Source organism: Vitis vinifera, chromosome 9 (assembly GCF_030704535.1).
Source record: "Vitis vinifera cultivar Pinot Noir 40024 chromosome 9, ASM3070453v1".
NCBI lineage: Eukaryota > Viridiplantae > Streptophyta > Magnoliopsida > Vitales > Vitaceae > Vitis > Vitis vinifera.
The window spans coordinates 3,776,016-3,802,303 of NC_081813.1; the positions used below are offsets into that span (position 1 = coordinate 3,776,016).

At 31.9% G+C, this 26,288-nt stretch overlaps 2 protein-coding genes across 4 annotated transcripts; both read left to right on the forward strand.

Annotated features, from left to right (window-relative positions):
* The first annotated feature begins 1,856 nt into the window (after positions 1-1,856).
* On the forward strand, positions 1,857-5,307 carry LOC100248013 (transcription factor bHLH68). The gene is made up of 9 exons (XM_002284291.4): positions 1,857-2,598; positions 2,904-3,213; positions 3,372-3,446; positions 3,671-3,736; positions 3,995-4,060; positions 4,229-4,285; positions 4,479-4,523; positions 4,782-4,832; positions 4,923-5,307. The coding sequence occupies exons 1-9, from the start codon at positions 2,405-2,407 to the stop codon at positions 5,049-5,051; spliced, it is 993 nt and encodes a 330-aa protein (XP_002284327.1). The 5' UTR covers positions 1,857-2,404; the 3' UTR covers positions 5,052-5,307.
* A 16,162-nt stretch (positions 5,308-21,469) lies between these two features.
* Positions 21,470-25,478, forward strand: LOC100241176 (protein NRT1/ PTR FAMILY 1.2). Of its 3 annotated transcripts, none has more exons than XM_010656343.3 (5): positions 21,470-21,686; positions 21,775-21,955; positions 22,076-22,293; positions 23,605-24,155; positions 24,253-25,478. In XM_010656343.3, exons 2-5 carry the CDS (start codon positions 21,874-21,876, stop codon positions 25,268-25,270), a joined length of 1,869 nt encoding a protein of 622 aa, XP_010654645.1. In that variant the 5' UTR covers positions 21,470-21,686; positions 21,775-21,873; the 3' UTR covers positions 25,271-25,478. The 3 variants fall into 3 exon arrangements, with proteins under 3 accessions (XP_010654645.1, XP_010654646.1, XP_010654644.1); XM_010656344.3 differs by having other exon boundaries at positions 21,783-21,955; XM_010656342.3 differs by having other exon boundaries at positions 21,470-21,955.
* Positions 25,479-26,288: the final 810 nt, after the last annotated feature.

The following is a 26,288-nucleotide window of genomic DNA, read 5'->3' on the forward strand; positions in this document are numbered from 1 at the left end:
TAGTATAAAAAGTGAATTATATTCTAAAAATATAAATTCATTAAAAATAAATAAAATGGGTGATGAAAAATATTTTCTAAACAACTATTTTTTTAATAATAATATTACAAAATATTTCTAAAAAAATGGCCACTTCAATGATTTGGCCATTTCTCCAAGAAGCATTGGCATGGACATTTTGGAAAAAGTCACAAGAAAGTTGCAGCCAGTGGAATGGAGATATGGGTTGGAATCATGGTTGTTCAAGTGGTGATCCCCATTCCCCACTGTGATTCTCAAGTACTCTCATATGTAATTATGCAACTGTTGGTTATTGTTGGACCCTATTATCCTAGAAACATGGCCAATTCCATAAATGAATCTTCATCATTGTACCAGCTTCAAGCATCCAACCACTACTACAAAAGTTGCAATCAAATGGTCTAAATTTGCAAACCTCGTCCAATCTTTTACCATGAACAATGGTTTTTCCTTGGCTTTAGGAGGCATGTGGCCACATTTAATTAGTGATTTTCATGCCAAAAAAGGCACGCTTAGTTTTTTTAATTATGGGATGCAACCTCGGCTCCATGTCCCACTTAAATCCCTAATTAATCCTAAGATTTGCATGTTTGGAATAAATTTTAAAAGGATTTGAAAATACTTTCATTGTAAAAGTAGGCGTTTAATAAAATTTTAAAATTTATTTTCTAAAAAATTTTAAAAATCACTTGTAATGATATTAAAGTAATGCTCAAAATTTCATCGATATTACTTAATACTTCATATATAATTCAAATTATTTCATTAGATGATTTTAGTTTTGTCATGTTGCATGTGAAAGTTTACAAAGATACACAAAAACAATAGCAAGTATTTTATTATTTTAAATTTAATTAAGGAATAAAAAATTGAATTTTAGGTTGAAAGTAAATAACATTTTTGTATAAAATCAAATAAGTATTAAAAGAAAAAAAAAGTTTTTTTCACTCATTTTTAAATTTTTCACTACAAATTTAATTTTAAACAACTCACTTATAAAAAAAAAACCATAAAATATGAATCAAAATTTATAAAATACAATTTTTAAATAGTTATTTAAAAATAATTAATATTTTATATACTTTTTTTTTTTATCAAAGACTCCATATTTAACCATTCAGGTATTATCTTTTAATGATATGTATACTACATTTAACTCATAAGTGTATAAAATTTGAATTATTTTTAAAGGATTCTTATTTTATAATTATTTTTAAACTCACTTTTTTTGTGTTTCATATTTTGTTATCGGAAATCTAGGCAATGGGTGTTGCTCTCCTATGTGATATTCATTATTAATTATAATTTTCTTAATATTTACAATACAATTGAGGAATAAAAACTTAAATCTTGGGATAAAAAAAAAATCATTTTTATGATAAATTGAATAAGGATTACAAGAAAATCTTGTTGATTTTTATATAGCAATTTTTTAAAAACAAATAAAGGGAAGTTGAGAAATTTCGATACTAGAAAGAGATTTTTAATTTTTAATTTATTTATTTTACAAAATGATGCCAAAAAATTCTTTCACCTGGTTCCCTTAGATTGTATAAATCAAACCTTTGACACCCAAAAAAAAAAAAGAAAAAAAAAAGAAGAAGAAAAGAAAAGAAATGTCTGCACATAAAGATGTGATGGAGGATTTTTCAAAAAAGCAAACCTAAAAAATTTCAAAAATATTTGATCCATTTGGCCTTTCTAGGTAGTTGCATTGGCATGGAGGGAATAGTAATGAATGGAGTAGGGGGAAAACCATTTTCCCTAAGAAGAGTGTTTTTTTGTAATATTTTTACTGAAATTGTTGTTGGGCTAGTTAGATTCGGGTACTTTAGTTAGTTGATTGAAATAATTGGGAGGAGGAAGAAGAGAAAAGGGTGTGATATCAGAAGCATTATACTCTAAGTCTAGCCCTAATGCTAACCCTAGAGCTCAAAAACAATCCCAAGGTAGTACCCTAAATTAAGGAAGGAAGCCCCAAACACCATTAGTTTATGATCTGAGAACACAGCCCACCAGCTTTTTCTGCCCCACTTTATAATAAAGTAAAAGGGGAGAATAAAAAAGAATACTAAACAAATGAAAGAAGAGAGGAAAGAGAGGAAACAAATGCAAAAGCCTTTCAACCCCACAATGAAAATTCTTTCAAGACATATAGGACTCTTTGGGTTTCTTCAACCTCATCTGGGAAAGCAAACAGGACTCTGAAAGCTTCAACAAAGGGTCTTGTTTTTGGGTGTATGAGCAAAGCAAGAAGTAGGACAAAGTGAAAGAGAGAAAGTGAAAGAGAGAAAAGGGATTTTCTTTTCTTTGGTGTTATAATTTTTTTGTGGGGAGGGAAGGGATGAAGTGGGGTGTTTTGCAGAGCTGATCAGTGTAACAAATGATGGCTGGAAACCCTAACTGGTGGAGCATGAATAACATGCGACCACCCTCATCGCAGCAGTCTTCTTCTGCTTTCTTATCTCCCCCCACTCTCTTCTCTCCTAGATATGTACCTGAATCTTCTTCATCACTGCCTTTCAATTCTTTGGCTGACACCCCAGACCTTCCACACTCATGGAGCCAGCTACTTCTGTAAATCTCTCTCTCAAAGTTTTTCTTTTTCTTGTACTTACTATCCTTGCTTTCACATGGGTTTCAATGGCTTTTAATCCAAAAATCAAATTTGTCCCATGTTGTTCCAGTCTCTCTTCTTAAAGATCTAATCTCATGTCCTTAATGAGCTTTTTCAACTCAGGAATTTCATGGGTTTTTTTCTGTAGAAAACTGACATATGTTTATGTGATCTATCCTTCAATTTACACCTGTCTTAGCATCTCGAAATGGGTTTCTGAATTTGGTGATGAAATGTTTGGGTTTTGGTGATTGTCATTTTTCAGGGTTGGATCATCAGGTGAGGAAGATAGGTTTGGTTCAAGTGATTTTCAAGCTAAGAATGTGGAATGGGAAGACCAAATCTTGAATACATCCCAGAGGATTCCCGCAGTTGATGTAAAGCAAGAAGTAGTCTCTCAAAGTAGCCACCCCTATAATCATGGAGATGAAGGCTTTCAGACATCAAGACCTCCTTGGTCCCAAATCATGCCAGTTTCCTCTCCTAGGTCGTGCGTTACAAACTTGAGCACTAACATATTAGACTTCTCTAACAAGGCTGGTGTTAGGAATCAACATGCAGATCATTCAACTGAGGTATGAGAAGAAAAAGAAAAAGAATCGCAGAAAGGAAAATTGAGCTTCATGAGCTAAAGTTATCTATGAATTTCCTATAGTTTAGTTAGCAAAGTGGTTTAAGTATAATTGAATTTACTCATGGATCTGTTTGTTTGTGTATTTGCTCCATTCACAAGTGTAACAGCACGGCGACTGGTGGGGCATGTAAAAAGGCTAGGGTTCAACCCTCTCCGAGCCAACCACCACTAAAGGTAAGAGAGAAAAATCTCTTTCTCTTTGAGTGTAGAATGTTGTGTCTTTCCTGATTGTCTATTTCTTCAAGCATGTGTGATTCTTCTGCTACTATACTATACTATCTACCAAAACAAGAAGAAAAAACAGTAAAGAAAAAAGAGAGAAATTCTCTAGAAAACAGAAAACTAGTAATTTAACATTCTTTCTTTTTATATATATTAATTAATTTACTCTGAACCAGGTGAGAAAGGAGAAGCTGGGTGATAGAATAACAGCCCTTCACCAGTTAGTTTCCCCATTTGGAAAGGTAATCCCAAGCTGGTTCTCTCTCCTCCTCTTGACTCATACTGAACAGGAAGGAATATCACACAAGCCAATTTTTTATGAACAAACCCATAAAGAGATTTTCTTTTTTGTCTTTTTTTTTTCTTTTTTAATTTCCCACTGAATAAAGCTCATATCTTTAAAATTTTCTCGTTCTTTGATCTGGGTTTTTCTCTTTTAACATTAAAGAGGGATGAGAAAGATGACTGGGGTGAATTGTGGGTGTGTTTCTCTTTTGCAGACTGACACTGCTTCTGTCTTGTTAGAAGCTATTGGGTATATCAGATTCCTTCAGGGTCAAATTGAGGTGATGTTTTCTTCCACCACATTTTATGCTTTGCAAACGACCAAGTATTCCGGTGGGAAAGAGAGCATGCACCTAAAGTTTCATTTATTCATGCTTTTCTGAACATTCTGTAGTTATTGAAGTTATAAAATTTATTCTTTTTTCAATCTTTCCCCCCCTTGAATGCAGGCCCTTAGCTCTCCGTACTTGGGCAATGCATCAGGAAACATGAGGAACCAACAGTGTGTAAGTACCCATACATTTATACCCTTTTCCCATTTCCCAAAGCAACAAGCCAAGATCCTCTCTCCCACTCACTCTCTCTCTCTCTCTCTCTCTCTCTCTCTCTCTCTCCCCTTGCTCAATGTGGGTAACTTTAACATAAATATATGTAGAGAGAGAGTGATCAATTGATTAATGAGGATGGGTTTGTTTTCAGGTTCAAGGCGAAATGAATTGTATATTTCCCAAAGACCCTGGTCAGGTATGCTTTATTGGATCCATCACGTAGGGTGAGCCTTTGGTTTGAAAAGAATCCAATTACCTATTTTTATAATTGATAAAGAAAAGTATGGGATCAAAGAACAAGGTTCTCAGCTTTATAAACTTTAACTTCAGCAATTCCTTAAACCACCACTTGGTACTACCCTTACTTTAATCAATGGAAATAGGCATACAAGAAAACGAGTTGAAACTCCTAAAGAAAAGCTAACATTTCTCCTTTCCTTTCTCCTTCATCAAGCTCCTGAACGACAACTGCCTCAAAAGAAAAGGATCAGCACCTAATCAGCAGGTATATATATACGCATTCCTCCTTGCTCAATTATTCAAAATCTAAAAAAATTTCGGCTTTTTTAACCTTCTGTTCTTATATATATTTTAGGATACACAAGATGCACCAAAGGACTTGAAGAGTAGAGGGTTGTGCCTGGTTCCGGTTTCGTGCACTCAGCAGGTTGGAAGTGACAATGGAGCCGATTATTGGTCTCCGGCTCTCGGTGGAGGGTTTTGATCCGCGGTACATGTGTGGCTGTGTAGTATGCTCAAGCTTTCATGGAATGAGATAATATCATGAGCAGTCACTCTGCTAATTTCTAAGGGTGATTGCTCATGATGCTATGCATTCTAGACAGGAAGCCAGTGTGCTATATTTTACTGATGAGCTCTTTCATATACAGTTTCTGTACTCTATATATACAATTTTAAGATTTAAGCTATCATACAGAGCTTCATGTGTGTGAAGTTCAATCACTATTTTATGCTGATCATCACAAGCACTTTCCAGTGAGTACTATATATAGCCATTCTTTAATCTTCTTACTTTAAAAAAACCCATTGAACTGGAGCAAAATAATTTACAAAAAGGCATTTTTCTTGCACTGAATCTTCAAAAGAGAAGCAATATCGCTTTCTTTAATGGCAATTCTGCTCACCCACTTGATAATTATCTTTGAATAAGTGTCCATTAATCCCTCTTTCATCAATGATTACGTACTGCTTTGTATATGTGTCACAAAAGCTATACTGGGAAATCTAAATTCCATTAGGACCATGTATATGATTTGGAACATTGTTTCTTCCTTGAGTTGCCGTCATGGTGGTAGAAATGTGATATTCCCAGTCATTTTCTGAAAAGTTGGAATATTATATGCATATATATGGGTATCAACATGCGCAAATAGTCCAGTTTGATAACAAAACTAAAGGGGATTAATATACCATATGACCCTAGTGTACAAGTTGAGACAATAGCACTGCCCTATGAGTCTACTTAATTGACCCAACTGCTTTTCAAGAGATGCTTAAGTACCTGTTAGTCAACCCCCCTTGATCAGCTAAAACATTTTGTGGGCTTTCAGAACCTTAATGTGAGAACTCTTTTGGCACCCAAAGGCCACTTCAAGACCAATGCAAACAGATAGATTTAAACCCCAAGATTTTTATGGCTCAAAACTCTGATCCCATGTTAAAAGCCTAGACCATGCAACATTAAGGTTATGTTTGGTTCCGGAAAGTACAAAGGAAAGAAAAAAAATGTTAAGGAAAATGATTTTCTCATATTTGGTTGTATTATAAAATATTCCAAAAAAATTGAATATAATTAAAATTAGTTAGAAACTTATACATTCTAAAATTATTTAACTTTTATATTGATGAGTTAAAATAAATAAAATGAGTTTGAAATAGCAAATAAAAATAATTTATTATCTTTAACTCTATATTTTATTTTCCTTTACTTTTTCTTTCCTTTTAATTTTCCTCTCTATTTTCTTTCATTCGCATTTTCTCTCAAATTTTTCGAGAACCAAACATAGCCTAAATGTCTGTCACGGGGTCTATTTCGACCCGACAATAATTTTGATTCTTTTGAATGACTAGCTTAAGCAACTCTGATTGCAAAAAAAAATTGATTGGGTAGTAGTTACTTCCTATGCTTGGAAGCACTTCTTAACTCTCCCAAAATCACTCCCAAATGGAGTCTAAATTACCCGTTGCTCTAAAAGTTTAACCGTTAGGATCAACAATGTATATCAATGGGACGGTTCAATCAACATAATCAAACTTAAGAAAAAAGTACTTTGCTAGAGGACTGAATGAGTTTTTATTCTTTTCTAGTAAATGTAGATGATATAATGCAATGATATGTTGATATATTCCATTCTCCATCCTACAAGAGGACAGGATTACAACTCCCCTCCATGAGTCAAATATGTGGGAATATATCTCTTCATATTTTTGACACATTCCTTTCAGCTCTACAACCCTGTCCAAGGACTTTCACATGCATACAAAGTATATAGCAATCCAAGTTTGTTCCTTAGCCATTTCTAAGTAAAAGTAGAGAACATGCCAGGCATTATTCATGTGAGATGGCTCAACAAAATTGCTCAATATGGACCCCATTTTTCAGGTCTCTCTAGAGTCTATGACTACTCCTGGCTTGGACCCAAGTGTGTGAAATGGGCTCCCTCCCATGGGCCCATAACCTCCTTATCTCACCAAAACGTTGTTGCTACAAAAGTCATTCACGCGGTTCTTTCTTGTAAAAAGTTAAAAACATTTGACATATTTAAATTCCCTTTTTTAGGAAAAAAAACAAAAGAAAAAAGAAAAAAGAAAAAATTTCTGGCTGACTTGCTGTAGTGAATCACATCAGCCCACTATCACCAGGAATATCTCATTCGTATTTTGATTTTGGGCCCGACCTAAGCTTATGTTCACTTTTGGGCTCAAGATGCTTGTCACTTAGGGTCTGTATTTTTTTGGAATGGTTCTCAAGATCAAAATTAGAACTAAAATGTACAAAATAATTTTCTTATTTTTATTCTCTTCATTAAGGTATTGTGTGGGGTTCCTAAAACGTTTTCAATTATTTATCAGACTATACTTTACCAAAAAAAAAATTAACATAAAACACCTTAAAATTGTTCATAAAACCAATATATTTGTTAGAATAATTTTATTTTAAAAAAATTATTTTTGATGTAAAATTTATCAAATATAGGTCATATTTTATAACTGTTTTATAAAATAATTTCTATTCTCTAGAAAAAAAAATTAAAAATATTTGAAAACGTTCTTAAAAACAAAAAACAATGTGTTTTCAAAAAATAATTTTTAGTTATTTCCTCTAATTTTTTAAAGATTATTTTACAAAATAATTATACATGATTAAAAATAAAACCTTAAATATAAAATTTATTTTTAAAAACATTAAAAATTAGGTCTAAAACATTTTTAAGTTTTTAAACAGCATTTATTCTATAAAATATTAAAGGACAATTTGGAAAAAAAGTTTCAAAAATTGCATTTCAAATCTGAAAATGGTTACCAAATAAAAGCTTATTTTCTAAACTAGAAAATTCAATAACAATCCCAAAGATACCCTTAATCTAAACTAAATTTGAAAGAAATCTCAGCCCACAAGCAAATTGGACAAGGACCAATATTGGGCTGGTTCAGCCTCAAAACAGTCCCCTGGGCCACCATGCTTACACAAATTTCTCATGAAAACTTTGCCCGAATATATTTTCCTTCAAAACAAACAGACCTTAAGAATTCGGTGTCATATCCTCATCCCAAGAAACCCTTACTCCTCTCTTTTCCGAAATTGGGGTTGCGTGAATCATTAGCCATGGCAAATTCACGAAAGCAAACTGCTATTGTCGTCATTGACATGCACGTCTTCCTCTCTCTCTCTCTCTCTCTCTCTCTCTCTCTCTTTCTTGTAAGTTATAACCCACTTTGTTTCCAGGGAAAATATCTTTCCAGAAAAATTTTCCCTGGAAAATAGATGTCAGTTTCTGAATGGAACAGGTACATACTGACCAGGAGACATGATATGACAATACTGTTGTTTTTAAATCAAAATAAATGTTGATGGGAAATGTTGTTCGAGGAAGTATGTGAAAACAAACATACATTTTGGTAAATGAGAAGGAAAAATTTTCCTGGAAATATGTCTCTAGGTTATTTTCCACTGTTACTGCCACGGCTGACATACATTTTGGTACGTCGTTTTCCACCATGTTGAAACCGATACTAGAATGGCCTATTGCAGGTGTCGTGTTGCATAGAAACTTCTGTTTTGGTTTACCTCTCCACATAATTTGGTACCCTACGTTTTACCCCACTTGTATTGTTTGCCCATTTGGTTTGAATTATTCACCCTATGGTTGCGATGTTGGCCACATTCCCTTTTCTTTAATATTTTTTACAAGCCCATCATTTGATTTATATAATTGAATCTGTTGAGATCATCTTCGTGGATAACTAGGATTAAGGGCTACTTATATCAAGTTCATCATGTTAAATAGCATCATTATATGTTTATTATGAGAAAAAAAAAGTTATGAAATGAAGATGAGTTCGTGAAAATTATATGTGATAAATAAATATTAAGGAAGAGTGGAAAATACCAAATCTCGAGGAAGAGAACTTGTGATTTGATTTGAAGTATAGATATAAGAAGCGGCAACCTTGCATACCTTTTTCCTTTTTCCTGGCATTAACATGTTTGCATGAAATCTTATACTTGGTATTCAAATTTTGGTTGACATAACATTAATGGGATTGAGCTAGGGTTGAATAGCAATTGATATAGTAAAAAGAAACACAAGTTCCTACAATTATGTTTTGAGTTACTTCTAAAGCAATGAACGAGGGGAAATTGTACCATTAGGATGATTCCCTATGTATGTTAGGAAGTATCTCAAATTCCTATTTAAAATATATTTCTTTTTGTAAAATGAACATTATGTAAAATATTTCCTAACTTCATATGTAATTGTAATGAGACTCCTTATAAAATGATGAGAGAGAGGTATAATAGAGATGTGAAAAAGAGTAAGAGGTGTTTGGTGAAACAAAAGGGCTCACTAGAGTGTACATATGAAAAAGAAAGAAACACCTAGTGAAGCAAAATGATTCATGGCTCAAGGTAGAGATATAAGAACCTTATAATTGCATTTATTTTTTGTCATTTGTAATATTCTTTATCATATATTGAAATGTTTTCTCTTATATGTTAAAGTAAGCATCATGATTGGTGAACCATATTAAAACCTTATATACCTTTTGTATGATTTTCTTTATTTTTTGTGTTCTTCCTTTAATATGTTTATATTGACGTTTTTGTTAGCACAACAAGTGGTATCAGAGCTTTGGTTGAAGAAGTTTAAGAGAGTCTTGGTTGAAAATATCTAGAAGAGCGTTGGTTGAAGAAACTCTGGGAGAGTCTTGATTAAAGATGTCTAGGAGAGCTTTGGTTGAAGATATTTGGAAAAAATTTGGTTGAAAAATGTCTAAAAGAGCCTTGGACGAACAAAGAAAAACAAAGCATAAAAGATTATTGCAAAAAGAAATTTTGGTTAAGGGGGAGTCAATTATTCTATCATCAAAATGTGATACAACAAACAAGAAGATTGTTATGTGCAATAAGAAGGTGGTGCACGAACGAACCGTGGCACATGGGAGAGTGACACCGTGCACAAGGAAATCAAAAATCATGGAGAGATTGAAAAATTGACTTAATGGAATTTGATTCAAGATGGAGATTGTTGAAAATGTCTCTCAAATTCCTATTTAAAATATATTTCTTTTGTAAAAAGAAATATTATATATAGAATATATCCTAATTTTATATGTGATTATAATAAAAATATGTCTATAAATATTATAGGTCATGAGAGGAAAAAATTATAAGAGAAAAATGTAATAGAGATATGAAGAAAAACAAGAGACACCTGATGAAGTAAAAGGGTTCATTAAGATATAGATGTGAGAAATAAAAAAACACCTAATAGAATAAAATGACTCATGATTCAAGATAAAGATAAAGGGATCACTGGTACAACATCTAGTGGAAAAAAAGGACTCATGATTCAAGATAAAGATAAAGGAATCGTTTGGCACAACATCTAGTGGAAAAAAAGGACTCGTGATTCGAGATAAAGATAAAGGAATCGTTGACACAACATCTAGTGGAAAAAAATGACTCATGGTTCAACATAGAGATAAAAGGATCGTTGGCACAACACCTAGTCGATGAAACCACGTTAAAACATTTTTGTATCATTTACATTACTTTTTACGTTGTTCGACATGCTTACATTGACACCTCCGTTGGCACAACACTCTGTTTGCACAGGATGGCTCCACTAGTGCTAGCCACATCATTTTGGACATAGAAATGAATTGGCTTATTTCACCAATATTCCTTTTTATACCTGCTTCTAAAGCTTCCAGATTGCAAAATGTCCATTTAAAGCTGCTGCCTGTGATGCTAAAAGACATGAAAAAGGTTGGAGTCGAGCCCAACATTACAAGAATGGTAGGAGTCCACTGTTCCATCTGAATTCGGCAGCTTAATCAGGTTACTGACTCATCTTCTTCTGCTTCAACCAACGTAATGGCCCTACTGCCAGTGCTGCATTTTACCAAATGTCTGCTGCTTCCATCTTCTGATTCTTTTAGCAGAAATAAAAGCACTGAAATATTTGCTTAGAGAATGATTTTAAAGAGCTTGAAATTGTTTCCTAATACTACAAAAGTGAGGTATTTGACAGGTGTTTCAAAAATCTAGAAAATCTCTTTTGACAAGAACTTGATAGGCCCTTTTTCCAAAGGAGAAAATCACCCTTTTCTTATGTTACATGTCAAAAGCACTTTTTAAATTTATATCTTAGTCTTCGTAAAATCATTTATAGAAGTGCTGCTTAGACTAAAAGTGCTTTTTCCAAAGTCTTTACGTAACCAGCCCTGAGCTAATTACAGGACGAACTGCGGGATCAAGTAACTTTAAAGCCCAATGGGCCCAGTTTTGTAACTGGGCTAGATTTGAGTAAACAGAATCTGATCCGTCTGATGAAACTCATTGGGCGGGCTGAAACCCTCTGATATTGGAATCAGTCTCCTATATGTAAGGGCCTCGGGAGGAATGGGAGCACATATGGGAACTGGTTCAAAAAGGTGTTAAACTGCTCTCTGGTGGGTTCCATTTTCTTTTCCTCTTACCAACTGGAAACCACATGAACTGCCTTTGACCAATCGGTTTTTCTAAAGCCCAACTGACCAAAGTGCAAAGGGCCCACAGTATGATTTGGTTTTATACAGCTCCAGAAGATTCTCCCACCAGTAGTGGGCCCACTACCCTCTTTTGCACTGTGGGCCCTAGTGGGCCCAATTCATAGTTAAACTCGTAAATGGACTTTAATCCACATTTATTAAGATAATGTTCACATCAACTTTATTCTAAGTGTTTTTGGGCCAACATGATAATTATCCAATTCTAGAAAGTGATAAAGGTAGGAGTTATCAATGGATTCGCTTTCATTCCCAAATGGATTGATGTGCTGAATTTAGGTTTTCATTTGGTATAACCCTTCACCTTTTGCTTTATTTACGATTGAAGCTTACCCTTGTGCGGTTACCTTAAACCCGTAATTTTAATATCATAAAAATTTAATTAAATATAAAATAAATTTCCGTAATATTATCGGTCCGTCAAATATGAGTTTTTAAAAATAAAAATAAAAATATTTAAAATTTAATTGTATTTCTTAAAGGAAAATGCTAGCAAAGAAGAAGCAGTTGTTTCATATAAAAAATTCTAGAAGGTTGAATTCCTTCCACTTTAAAATATTTTTTGCTTTTTTGACATTTATGTACCCGACGGATAAAAAGTGCTTTGGGCCAAAAGGAAGTTTTAAAGTGGGCATGAATAAAGAAAGGCCCAAATCAAGAGGGCATTTCTAAAATCATTTCCACAAACCATGGCTGGCCCATTAAGAGTGAGCCACAAAGATAAAAAATAATGGAAGTTGGACAAAAGCAGGGCCCAACCATCTGTCAACTTTTCTTTGTATTCTTTTTGCTGTCTCTGAATAATTGACAGCCACAAGCTGAGAGGTAGATAAGAAACATACTGCTTTTATAGGGCCTAGGCCCATCTATATATTTTTTAAGATTTTAGAATCCCCATTCTTCTCGCTTTCCAGTCAACTTTTCGGCATAAAAGCTGCATTCATCAAACCTAAACGAGGCCCCACAGCCCATGCCCGTCCATGTAACTGAGTGCGACACCTGGCCCACTTGGCCCACAGGGCTACAACAGGATAGACTGTTGGTTGTCGTCATAGGGCTTGTTGGGTTCCAGTTTGGGCCCACATTCCCCTAATAAAACGGTGGAGTTCCACACGAAAGCCCAAGTCCGTACGGCTACCCACGAGTCAATGTGGCCTCTGGGGTTGAATAGGATGTGATGGGAAAAGCCTGGAGACATTGATTTCATTTTTGGTTTTCCCTCCAACTTAGAATGGAGGGTTCACGTTACATCACTATTTTCAGTCAAACATTTTGCTTTCATTTTCAATACATTGATTTACCAAATCTCTGACAACCGTCTCCAATTATTTTAAAACCCCATTTGACTTTACATCCCACCTACGATTCTAAAATTGAAGTTTGGGGCATGTTTGGTATGTTTCGAATTTTTTAAAAATCAGTTTTTTTAGAATCATTTTTTAAAATTAATTTTTAATATTTTATAAAAATATATATATTTGAAAACTTGGAATGTCTTTAACTTAATTTTGAACGGTTTGATATATGTTTTAAAAATAATTTTCATACGTAATGCTTTATTTTTAATAAATTATTTTTTTAAATAAAATTTAAAAAGTAAGTAAAAATAATTAAAAAATAAAATATGTTTTTTCAAGAACAAAAAACTATTATTAAAGATAGTTCCCAAATAAGGCTTGAACTTTGAACCATAGTCGGAAAAGCAATTGATATATTTTTATTTTATATTATAATCCTATGAGAACAAAACTGATCTTATAAAAAATTATGAAAAAAATACATAATTAAAATTTTATTATGCATGATTAAATTAAAAATATGTTCAATGAATTGAAGTAATATATAACAATATTTTTTTTTAACTTTAAATTTATTTATTTATTCTCCCTATTTTGCTTCTTTCTTTTCTTTTCTTTTTTTCAAATTTTTATATAACTTAAATAAGAATAAAACATTTAAAAATAATTTTATTTTTATGTCAATACAAAAAAAAATTAAAATGTAATTTTTATCTAAAATTGAAGTATAATTATTATTCTATATAAATTTCTATTCATATTTGAAACAAATTTTTGAAGGTAAGAGAATGAAATATAAAGAAAACTAGGATCTTACTCATGTACCAAAGACTTGCTTTTCCATGTCTCATGGAAAAGTTTAATACTGATAGTATGAGACAAGATAAAATAGACTTGCCCAATGAATTTGAATGGTTATATAACGTAATATTCACTCATTGCAACTTGACCAAAAAAAAAATTATTATATAATTTTTATGTCAATACAAAAATCTTTTAAAAAAATTAATTTTTTTATCTCAAATTGAAGTATAATTGTTATTTTTATATTAATTTCTATTCATATTTGAAACAAAATTTTGAAGGTAAGAGAAGGAAATATAAAGGAAATTAGGGTCATGCTCACATACCAAAAGACTTGTTTTTTAATGCCTCGTGGAAAAGTTTAATACTGATAGTAGTAGGAGACAAGATAACATAGACTTGTCTAGTCAATTTGAAATGTTATATGTCGTATTATTCACTCATTGTGACTTGACAAATAAAAAATTAATTATTTAATTTTTATGTCAATACAAAAATCTAAAAAAAAACAATTTTTATCTAAAATTGAAGTATAATTATTATTTTATATTAATTTCTATTCATATTTGAAACCATTTTTTGAAGGTAAGAAAAAGATATATAAAGGAAATTAGGGTCATTCTCAGGTACCAAAGACTTGTTTTTCAATGCTTTATGAAAAAGTTTAATACCAATAGTCGTAAAAGACGAGTTAATGTAGACTTGCCTAGTCAATTTGAAAGTTATATACCGTAATATTCACTCATTGTGACTTGACAAAGAATTATTTAATTTTTATGTCAATACGAAAATCTAAAAACAAAAGACTTGTTTTTTGATGCCTCATAAAAAAGTTTAATACTGATAGAAGTAGGAAACAAGATAACATAGACTTGTCTAGTCAATTTGAAATGTTATATGTTGTATTATTCACTCATTGTGACTTGACAAATAAAAAATTAATCATTTAATTTTTATGTCAATAGAAAAATCTAAAAAAAACAATTTTTATCTAAAATCGAAGTATAATTATTATTTTATATTAATTTCTATTCATATTTGAAACCATTTTTTGAAGGTAAGAAAAGGAAATATAAAGGAAATTAGGGTCATTATCAAGTACCAAAGACTTGTTTTTCAATACTTTATGAAAAAGTTTAATACCGATAATCGTAGAAGACAAGTTAATGTAGACTTGCTTAGTCAATTTGAAAGTTATATACCGTAATATTCACTCATGGCTTGATAAAGAATTATTTAATTTTTATGTCAATAAATCTAAAAAAAATAATTTTTATTCATATTTGAAACAAATTTTTGAAGATAAGAGAATGAAATACATAGGAAATTAGGGTCATGTAGCTACCAAAGACTTGCTTTTCAATGGCTATGGAAAAGTTTAATTGTGATGGTTGTAGGTGAAATTGAAATATAATTATTATTTTATATTAATTTTTATTCATATTTGAAACAAAAATTTGAAGATAAAAGAATGAAATACATAGGAAATTAGGGTCATGTAGCTACCAAAGACTTGCTTTTCAATGTCTATGGAAAAGTTTAATAGGGATGGTTGTAGGAGACACCAAAATGTAGACTTGCCTAGTAAACTTGTAAAATGTATTCCTATATGGGTTATTCTCTCAATTACAATAAAATGCAACTGGATCTAGTATGAGTTGGCGATCAGAACGTATCCTCCCCGGGTAGTTCCCAATGTTTGGCACTTTCCATACTTCGTGGGTGCAACATCAACAAATTCGCTCATGATCAAGTTACAACCTAAAAATGTTTTTAACTAAATTTTTAATAGTTTGACAAGTTGACATATGTTTTAAAGATAATTTTTATACTTAATATTTTATTTTTTTATCATTCTATATATTCATATAATTATTTTTTTAAATAATTTTTAAAAACAAGTAAAAATAATTAAAAATAACTAAAATATGTTATCTATTTTTAAGAACAAAAAAAATATATGAAACAACTTTTAATTGTAAAACATGTTTTTTGAAAAGAAAAAAAAACTATTATTAAAAATAATTTCCAAATAAGGCCTTCCAACTAGAAAAGAAAGTGATATATTTTTATTTCATATTTTAACCTATGAGAAAAAAATGATCTTATTATGTTCGATAAAAAATATATGAAAAAATATATATAATTAAAATTTTATTATGTATGTTTAAATATAAACTATGTTCAAGGAATTGAAGTAATATATTAAAAAAAAAAAAAATTGACTTTAAATTTATTTATTTATTTTTATTTATTCTCCCTATTTTCTTTTTTTCTTCTAATTTTTCCTCAATTTTTTTATGAGAATCAAATATAACTTAAATAAAAATAAAATATTTAAAAATAAGAAAAAATTAAGATAATAACACCGTAAAGGATGAATAAAGTATAAAAGAATGAAATCAATATAAATAATAAAACCAATATGTAAAGTCATACAACAAACTAAGTATACATGTGGATTAGTTATATTTTTTAGCCGTTGGAGGTTTAAAAATAAGATTTTAAAGTCTATTAAAATGTTAGAAAAAATAATTAGGGTCTAAATTTTTTTTGCAAAATAATTTGTTATTATTTTTGCATAAATTTAAATAATATAAATTATTGTTGGATTATCATGAAATCATCGATTTGGTTGATTGAATATTGTTAAAATTTGTTTTATAGTAATTTTATGAAGCAATTATAAATTTTTTAACACTTAAAAATTTGATTTATTGAATACTATTAGGAAGGCATGATTGTTGTCGATGATATATAGTATTATTGCTTTGCCAAGGAGGCTGTTTGGACCCATTTCTATGACAATGAAAACTATATATTAATTTAATGCAATAATATATGTATAGTTTAAAAATTGACTAATAACACATTAACAATCACAATTCAGGCAAACAGATCACAATCACTGAACATGCAAAAAGAATGCTATTCGCATACTCAATTGGTATTCATATCTAACCCATTAGATGACAAATTAGCTAATAATTCTGTTTGTCCAGACCCATTTAACCTATCATATTTGATTATTTGGTGATGGAATCAGAAAAATTAGATAAGAAGCAAAGAAAAAGTATTTATTTCAAGAAAAAGTTAAATAAAGAAGATAAATTTGACCCGAGACCCATTACTTTTTTCAATGATAAAAGATAAATTAGGAGGAATCGATGTTTGTTTTTTTTACTAAATAGAAAAAGTCAATAGCAAAAATACAAACACCATCTAACATATCAAATCAGTAAATATTAAATATTAAATTTAGGTTATTTAAAGGGTATGATAAAATATGAATATTGAAATGAGGGTGAAGGTATAAGTACACATAATAGGGTATAAAAAAATTGTAACTAAAATATTAAGAATGATGTTAAAGTAATGAAAATCAATTACAAAATAATAATATATAATTTGTATCGCATCAAATCAGACGTCTATATGATTAAGAGGAGTTAAGAGGAGTTCATATTCGATATTGAATATTACAAACATCCTCTATGTCAAACTCTCATATTAAGGTAGAAAATCCGTTATAATATTATTTGTAATGACCCACACTCAATCATGTAAATATTATTTATTTTAAACCCAAATGGACCATCATGATTTTAAAATATGTTTATATGATTAAGAGGAGTATATATATATATAACGTCATAATTTTTTCCCCTATTCGATGTGGGACATCATAAATACCCACCATCCAAATACAATATCTTGATTTAAATTAGGGTAAAATAAATCTTGAATCAACGACTTTGAAGTGAAAATTTTCAATTATGATCAAAATATGATATGATATTCACCGACTTTCCGCATTTAGTTATAAAGTGTGAAAACTTTGAATTTCAACAATATATGTCTTATGTTCGTATTAAAAAAGAACGATGGCCACCGGAAAATTTCGCATTTTGAATTTACCATATGATCAAATAATCCAAATCCCATCATATCTCATTTGATGAAGTGGGAACCAATTTCAAATTTCAATCATCAATCCGTTTCTCACCAGGTGTAAACAAAACCTGAGATGTGAAAAAAAAATGGAGGTACAAACACCACTTGTCAACCCATCGGACGGTGGTGAGAGAGATGGCAGGCACACGGTGGGATGGCTGATAGTGGTGGTCAACCTTATCATAATCATCAGTGGAAGAGACGGGACCACCACCACACAGGGCGGTGGGGGGAGTAACATCACATCGCCCCATAGCGCCAAGGCTAAAAAGATGGAGTGAATGATTATAGGCTTTTTTTTTTCTCAAAAGAAAAAGACGATGATGGTTTCTAACCATAAAAGAAAAAGTGGTTTCATCATGCTCCATGTCTTCCTCTCTAGCTACCATGTCCAATCCTTTTTCATTTTTTAACTTTTTTTTTTCTTTTAAAGAAAGGGTGATAGAAAATGCTAATAAAAAATTCATACTGCATTATTTATTTATTATTATATTTAAATATCCCGTGACAATATCAAATCGATGAAAGCGGAGTTAGTCACGATGTGTTACGTGTATAATTAGGTTTTATTATGAAGTTTCATATCACATTACCATTCATGTATGTAATTTATTTTTTTCCGTGTCAAAAACATATTCAAAATATGGTTTCAACATATGTCAAGTAAGCATTAGTTTGATCCAACAAACTTCTCATAGTGACCAAAATTTTAAGTTTGTCAAGTGTGAATCGGTATTCTAATTGTAACGATCCATTTTTAATTATGTAAATATTATTTATTGGAAGCTACATAATTGTCCACTATGAGTCCAAGAGCCCCCCTATCTGATATGAGATATTATAATCATCTCTTATAAAATATATAATGAGGATGAACCAAATAAACCCCCACACCAAGGTTAAGAAACAAATCTAATACCATTGCAATGATTCGCTCTCGACTATTTAAATATTGTCCATTGTGAGTTCAAGGAACCTGCACAATTTTATAATATATATATAGAGTTGAGAAAATATACAGTGCCATGAATTTTCTCCCTTATCTTATGTGGGACATAACACTAATATTTTTTTTGTATTTAAATTATTTATTGGATATGGGTAATTACAAAAATTAAAGTTCTTGATCTTCTTTCTTCTCCCCGTGAAAGAACAACTAAGATATTTTAAATGTAAAGGATGCAATAATTACTTCATAATAGAGTTGACATGACTCATGTGATTAGGAAAGAAAACAATCTTTATGCAACCTTAATACCCATGATTAGAAGGCTTGAATTGATATAATTTCTTCATCACCAAACGGTTATAGGATTTTATACTAGATTTGACGTTCAAAAGTTTTTAATGTAAGCTTTTCAAGGAACCGTTACATGTTAAATCATTTAATGATTAAATTTAGTGAATGAGATATAAACTCCTTATCAATATTGATTAATAAATTTAAATAAAAAATTAATAAAAATATTTAATATTTAATTTTTAGTGGTTCAAAAAATAACTTTGGGGGGTCTTCCATGGGTGTGATTTTTAAGCTATGATTGATATTAATAATATTAAGATTGGACCGTCTTGCCTCGGTGGTGAGACTAGGAAGTATATTTTATTTGGATTGGAGGATTTTTATAATAAACATAGGTAGAGTGACGCCCATGTGAAGTAGAGAAATATTTCTTTAGGATATGGAAAGGGCTTGTTTGTTAATGCATACTTTTAAGGGAGATCCACTGAATGTGAAAATTTTAACAATAATATTAAAAAAAAAAGGAAATCTTAAGGCCAAATTCATTAGGAATTTAACTTTAAATCTCAGTAGTTGATGAGAGAAAAAAGAGATGGAATGGAGCTTGTGTTTTTTAATAGATAATTAGGGTTTATTTGACAACTATTTTCGAAAATAATTTTATGTTTTTTAGATTAAAAAAAAATTGAAAAAATGTTTGACAACTAAAAAATTGTTTTATGTCATGTTCTGCTTTTAAGAACATAAAACATGGAGTTTTCATCATATATCTGTTAATTATTTTCAATTGTTTAGAGTTGTTTAAAAAAATAATTATATAAATATGTGTAATTATTAAAAATAAAACTTTACACATAAAAATTATTTTTAAAATATATTTAAAAATATTAAAAATATTTCAGGTTCCTAACAGACTTTTGTTCTATAAAACATTATAAAACAGTTTTTAAAAATTGTTTTTAAAAACTATTTCAAAAAACAGTTACCAAATATGGTCTTATTTTTTATCGGTTGGTGATTTTGTATAGGGTTTTAATTTTGGTACAGTAAACCTCTGATATAGAAACTGTTATTAGAAATATTTTTTAATTTAGAAAACATGTTTCATAGACTTTTAACAAAAAAATTGTTTTAAAAATACGTTATTTTTAAAATAAATATAAAGTGGTATGGATTATTTTTTGTATGGTGTTTGAAGTTGGAGAATTCTGTTAATAACTTTTACACTATACAACATTTTGATAGAGAATAAGGTGAGAAAGCTTAAGGGTCTATTTGGTTCTTGTTTTCAATAACTATTTTCTATTCTTGAAAATAAAAAACATAGGGGGTGTGTTTTTGTTTTTTGTGTTCTCAAAAATCATTTTTTTGAAAAAAAAAAAAAAAAGTTTTCATTGTTTTTTCACTATTAAAATAATATATTATTTTGTATGTTTTCTCTTCTTTCTTTTTGTATTTTCTTAGTTGTTTTTTGTGTTTCCACAAAGTTGAGTTCCACCCAATCACCGCATCTCCATCCGCAAACCATTTCTTATTCCTTAAATTATTGAAATTAATATAATTACACATGATGACAAAGTCATCATTTGTTTAAAAAAATTATAACTAGTATAAAAATTTCAAAAATAAATAATTTTTTTTCATTAAATGAATTGTGCATATGAAAATTATTTATATATTTATAATATAAAGTTAATGAAAGAAAATACTTTATCAATTAAAAAAAATAACTTTCAAACATGTTTTTTGTTTTACTTATTCGAATTTTTTTTATTAATTTAACCAAACATGTTTTTTTAGAACAAAAATAGTTTTCCAAAATTCAATTCCCAAACACAATTTTTTTTTTTTCTGAAAACACAAAAAATTGTTTTTAAAAGCTATTTTCAAAAACTGTTTTTCAGAACAGTTTTCAAAAACAACAACCAAACAGGTCCTAAGTTTTGGTTGGAAAGTGTTTTCGAAAACGATTTTTAAGAACAAATCTAAAATATATTTTATGTATTTTGTGGAACAAAAATCTTATTGGAAACTTGAAATATTGTTAACTTGTTTTTTATATTTTAAAAATATATTTTAAAATAAAATTTTTTTTTAATCATTTTTCATATTTATATAATTATTTTTTAAACAATACTTATAAAATAAGTAATATAATTGAAAATAACTAAAAAAAATATTATATGAAATCATCGTGTTTTTTTTGTTTTTCAGAATATGAAACTATTTTCTTTTTCTTATTACAAAGTATGTTTTTCTGTTTTTTTTTTCTCTTCTTAAAAACAGTTTTTTGTTTTTGAGAATGGTTAACAAACATACCCTTATTTCTCATATTTAAATTTTTAAGCATAATATTTTTTTAAAAAAAAACACAAAGGAGACCGTTTAAAAAAAAATTATTCTCAAACACTATTTTACACTCTGTTTGTAAAGCTGTCTTTTAAAACTTACCAAACAGGCCTTTATTTCCTCAGGACAAACAAAATGGAGTTACAGCTGGCCAGATGAAGCCATAACAATGGTCTAAGAAGCTTCAAATTGTGGACAAAACATTTTTCTTGAATGTAAAATATTCAGCCAGTAAAATTAGCAAAAGAGGGAAAAACTACAATGTTGGGGAGTGAGGGTGAAGCAAGTGGCAATCCATAAGATATATAAATAAGAAGGCAACCATGGATGCATTCCATGGAGTTTGAGTCTCTTTGAGTCTTGTCTTTATGCAGGTCGTCATACTCCCCTCGCATTGAGAAATGGGTGAACCCAGGTATGTTTGAGCAGTTGGCAAATACCCAGAAAACAGTGGTCTCTCTTTTTGCATTCTCTTTCTCTCTCTCTTTCTGACACAGCCACAGAGACACAGAGTTTTGAGTATTGAAAAGGGGCTCTGCGAGTGAGACCACTCAAAGCAGATATTGGGATTGCTTTGGAGGGGCCAAGGCCAGAGTCTGGACATGGAAGTGGAGGCTAATTCTGAGCAGAGAAAGATGAGCCAGAGAGCAAAGGGTGGCCTCATAACCATGCCATTCATCATAGGTACATTACTTGTCCTTCTTTTTATAAATGGGTTTGTGCTGAGTTGATGTTTTGTTGCCTGTTGCTGCGACTTTCTTTACATTTTTTTTTTTTTGCTGGTTTTTGCTTTTGGGGTTTCAGCTAATGAGGCCTTTGAGAGGGTGGCGAGTTATGGGTTGTTGCCAAATATGATACTGTACCTGATCCAAGACTATCACTTGGGGGTAGCCAAAGGGACCAATATACTCTTTCTCTGGTCTGCTGCTACCAATTTCTTGCCTGTTGTTGGGGCTTTCCTCTCTGATTCCTATCTGGGTCGGTTTCTCACCATTGGCTTGGGTTCCATCACCAGTCTCTTGGTAATTCCTCTGATTTTGTTCTCTTTTTTCCTCTCTTTATGCAACACCCATTGCTTCCTCTCTTCTCCATTTTAATCTTACTGATAATTCTGTGTTTTTCCTCATGATTATCTCATCTGAGCATTGAATTATAAACATCATGATTGCATTCCGGTTAGAAAGCAAAAGGAAGTTCTTAAAAATTTTCCCTGGGATAAACATTATGATTTGGTTAAATCATGGATCTGAATTCTTGATTGAGAAAGCTTTTGATAATATCTCAAAAAGGCATAGCAATGATGTTATCGAATTCAAATTCAAATTCGTGTTCAGTATATCAAACTGTGGGCTCTCGTCTCAGTAAAACACACTAGATGGGGGACCAAGGCCAGCCCTCAAAAGCCTGTAGTGCCTTTGAGCATGCCATGAGCTCTGGGTCCCTTGTGAGGCTGAGCATACTCACCAGAGCCATCTCCATCAATGAGATAGTTTGCATCTTCTATTCTATCAATGGTTCAGTTTGGGTGTGGGATGTTTTGATTGAATGATTAATTTATGAGGGAAGCGCCTGCCTTTATTGTGAGTGGTTGTGGCTACTTTAATTTGTATCCAGTCTATGTTCATCTGGGTTATTAGTAAGTCCTTTTCCTAGATGTCATTAACCATGTCAAAGCAACTGATTGCAAAATATCATTGAAACAATAAATTGGGTTCCTATAAATAGATGTGATAGGATGCTTGAGAGAAAAACATACATGAGTTGTGCTTTATCCAGGTCGCTATCAGTTGGTAAATCATTTCCCTTGAAGATCCAACAGCAACCTTAGGACTTTTACACCTATACTGCCATATATATGTAAATGATGACTACACATGTAAATGGGGCCGGCTAGTTTGGAAAAGACTAGCAATATGCATAGTTGTTCTGCCATCCTTTTAGGTCTCTTATGGACTGCACATGCTCCTTTTAGGTCTCTTATCTAAGTCTTTACAACTGCTCAAGATGTCTGAACTGAACAACCATTAGGCACCATTTCTCAAAGAATAATGATTTAGGATAAGAATTGCTTTAAAGGATGATATCACCATGAATCTTTGCTTCCATTTGATTGATTTTTAAATGATCTTTTATGATGTTGCTTTAGTCACTTAACCTAAGAACGGCGGCATCCTTTTTTAAATTGATTGAAAAACATATCTAACGTGCCTTGAATGTGAAAAGTCTTTGCCATAATTAATCACAACCCCATTGGAAGTGAAGATGCCCTCCGAGCTTTATTCTTGTATTAGGTGGAAAAAGAAAAAAGAGACATTAAATTTTTTGTGTTACAGGGAATGATCCTGCTATGGTTAACAGCCATGATTCCCAAAACAAAACCTCCGCACTGTGACCTGTTAACCCAGAGCTGCAAAGCCCCAACAGCTGCCCAATTCATTCTACTATATTCCTCCTTTGCCCTCATGTCCATTGGAGCTGGTGGCGTTAGGCCATGTTCATTGGCTTTCGGCGCTGATCAGCTGGACAAAAGAGATAACCCTAAAAATGAGAGGGTCTTAGAGAGCTTCTTCAGCTGGTATTATGCCTCAGCAGCTCTTTCTGTGGTGATTGCTCTCACGGGTATCGTTTATATTCAAGTTCACTTGGGATGGAGAGTAGGGTTTGGTGTTCCTGCAATTCTCATGTTTTTTGCAGCCCTCTTGTTTTTCCTTGCTTCTCCCTTTTACATCAAGCAAAAGGCCAGCAGAAGTTTGCTCACTGGTTTTGTGCAAGTGCTCGTGGTTGCTTATAAGAATAGAAAACTTGCATTCCCACCTCGGAACACTGATGGGTGGTACCATTATAGCAAGGACTCAAAGCTTGTTGTGCCCACCGACAGATTGAGGTATATATCATTATCATTATGATATATCATTATCATCATTTTCTAAGCTTATGCAAATATGCTAAGTGATTCTTTTTTATCAATCTTATGCCTTCAGGTTTTTAAATAAAGCTTGTATCATTAGAAGCCCTGAACGAGACATAAATTCAGATGGATTGGCTTCAAATCCATGGAGCCTTTGCACGGTGGACCAAGTGGAAGAGCTAAAAGCACTGATCAAAGTCATCCCAATGTGGTCAACTGGGATTATGATGTCCATTAACACATCCAATAGTTCCTTTCCAGTACTGCAGGCCAACTCCATGGACAGACATGTATTTTCAAGTTTCCAGATCCCAGCAGGATCTTATGCAATGTTCCTCGTCATTGTTCTTTTTCTATGGGTTGCTCTCTATGATCGCGTAATCCTTCCCCTAGCATCAAAGGTCAGAGGAAAACGCGTGCGGCTTGGTGTAAAACAAAGAATGGGAATCGGGCTATTTCTTTCTTGCCTTGGCATGGTAGTTGCAGCAATTGTTGAGAATGTTCGACGAAGAAAAGCAATCAGACAAGGGCTTCTAAACAATCCACAAACACTGGTGGGCATGTCAGCTATGTGGCTTGTGCCACAATATTGCTTGTATGGCTTAGCCGAAGCTTTTAACGCAATAGGCCAAACAGAGTTCTACTATTCTGAGTTCCCCAAAAGCATGTCGAGCATCGCTGCAGCCCTATTCGGCCTGGGGATGGCTGTGGCCAACTTGTTAGCAAGTGTTATACTCAGCGCGGTCAATCATCTCACTTCAAGAGGGGGAAAAGAGAGTTGGGTCTCCAACAACATCAACAAAGGTCATTATGATAATTATTATTGGCTTCTTGCTATAATGAGTGCAATCAACCTGCTATACTATCTTGTTTGTAGTTATTTTTATGGACCCTGTGTCGAACAAGGGACCAAGGTTAGCGACGAAGGAAAAAGCATGGAGGGAGAAAATGAGTTGTCGAAACTAAGCAATGGGGCCAGGGATGAAGTGGAAAGCTTGAAGGATGATGAAAAGTTATCAAAATTTAAGGATGAGGTTGAAGGCTTGAAGGATGAAGAAGAGCTATCCAAATTGAGGCAATCACCATCTTGATTCATGTCCACTACTCTTGGGGTCTGTTTGTTGCAGTGAATGTAAAAAACCTACATGCATGGAGGTTGGGTTATAGTAATTAGGATAATAAAGCTTGTGAACTGATATCATACCTCTTATATTTGTATCATTCTCAGAGGGGGATTGTCCAGCAATTCCCTTCTTTTACACCATTAACAATAATGATTTGCCTTTTTTTTTCTTTGGACTTAGCTGTTTGTTTGTGTGTGTGAGAGCGAAATATGTAGGAATGTGATGTGATTTTGTAACAAGAGCTTGTTGTAACCTGTGAACTATATACAATTATTTCAATAAAAAAAAGAAAAAAAAAAAAGATAAGATGTTGGCAAATGCAGTGCCCCCTACCCCATTGCATGTGAGATGCTGTTACTTTCTCTTTCTGCCACAATTATGAGAAATTGAAAAGACAATATGTTCAATGAATCCATAGAGCAAAGGCCAAAGGCAGTGACCAAACCCCACTGTGGCATTTTTTGTATGCTGGCTAGAATTTTATCACTGACTTGACCATATGCTGAATAATTGTCACCTGAAAGCAGCCAAAGCCCTGGTGTTAGATTTTGGGTGAAGATCGTCCATGATACTTGTCTACTGAGGGATAGTGGGCCTGCAGATTGGAATTAGAATATTGTTCATTTGTTCATTGTCCATGGGCCTGAGTCCTGAGACAAACACAGCTCATTTACTTACTCAGATCATAGATGTGTCATTTTGCAGAAACATCTTTGCCTTTTATGTACAACTGAAGTGGATCATTAAATCATCTCATTTTGGGCTTAGTTGTGGGCAGAGGTTACAGTGTTTGAATTTGGGAAATATTTTAATAAATATTTTTTAAAATTATTATTATTAATTTTCCAAAATTTCCATAAATGTTCTCATTGCTACGCGCATTTCTGTTTGTGCCCATTAAAACTTAAAAGGGAGCTTCATTAAAGCTAAAGAATTTTTATAGGATCTGGTTTTCATTTATGGTTTTAGTAAGGTTACCGAGAAA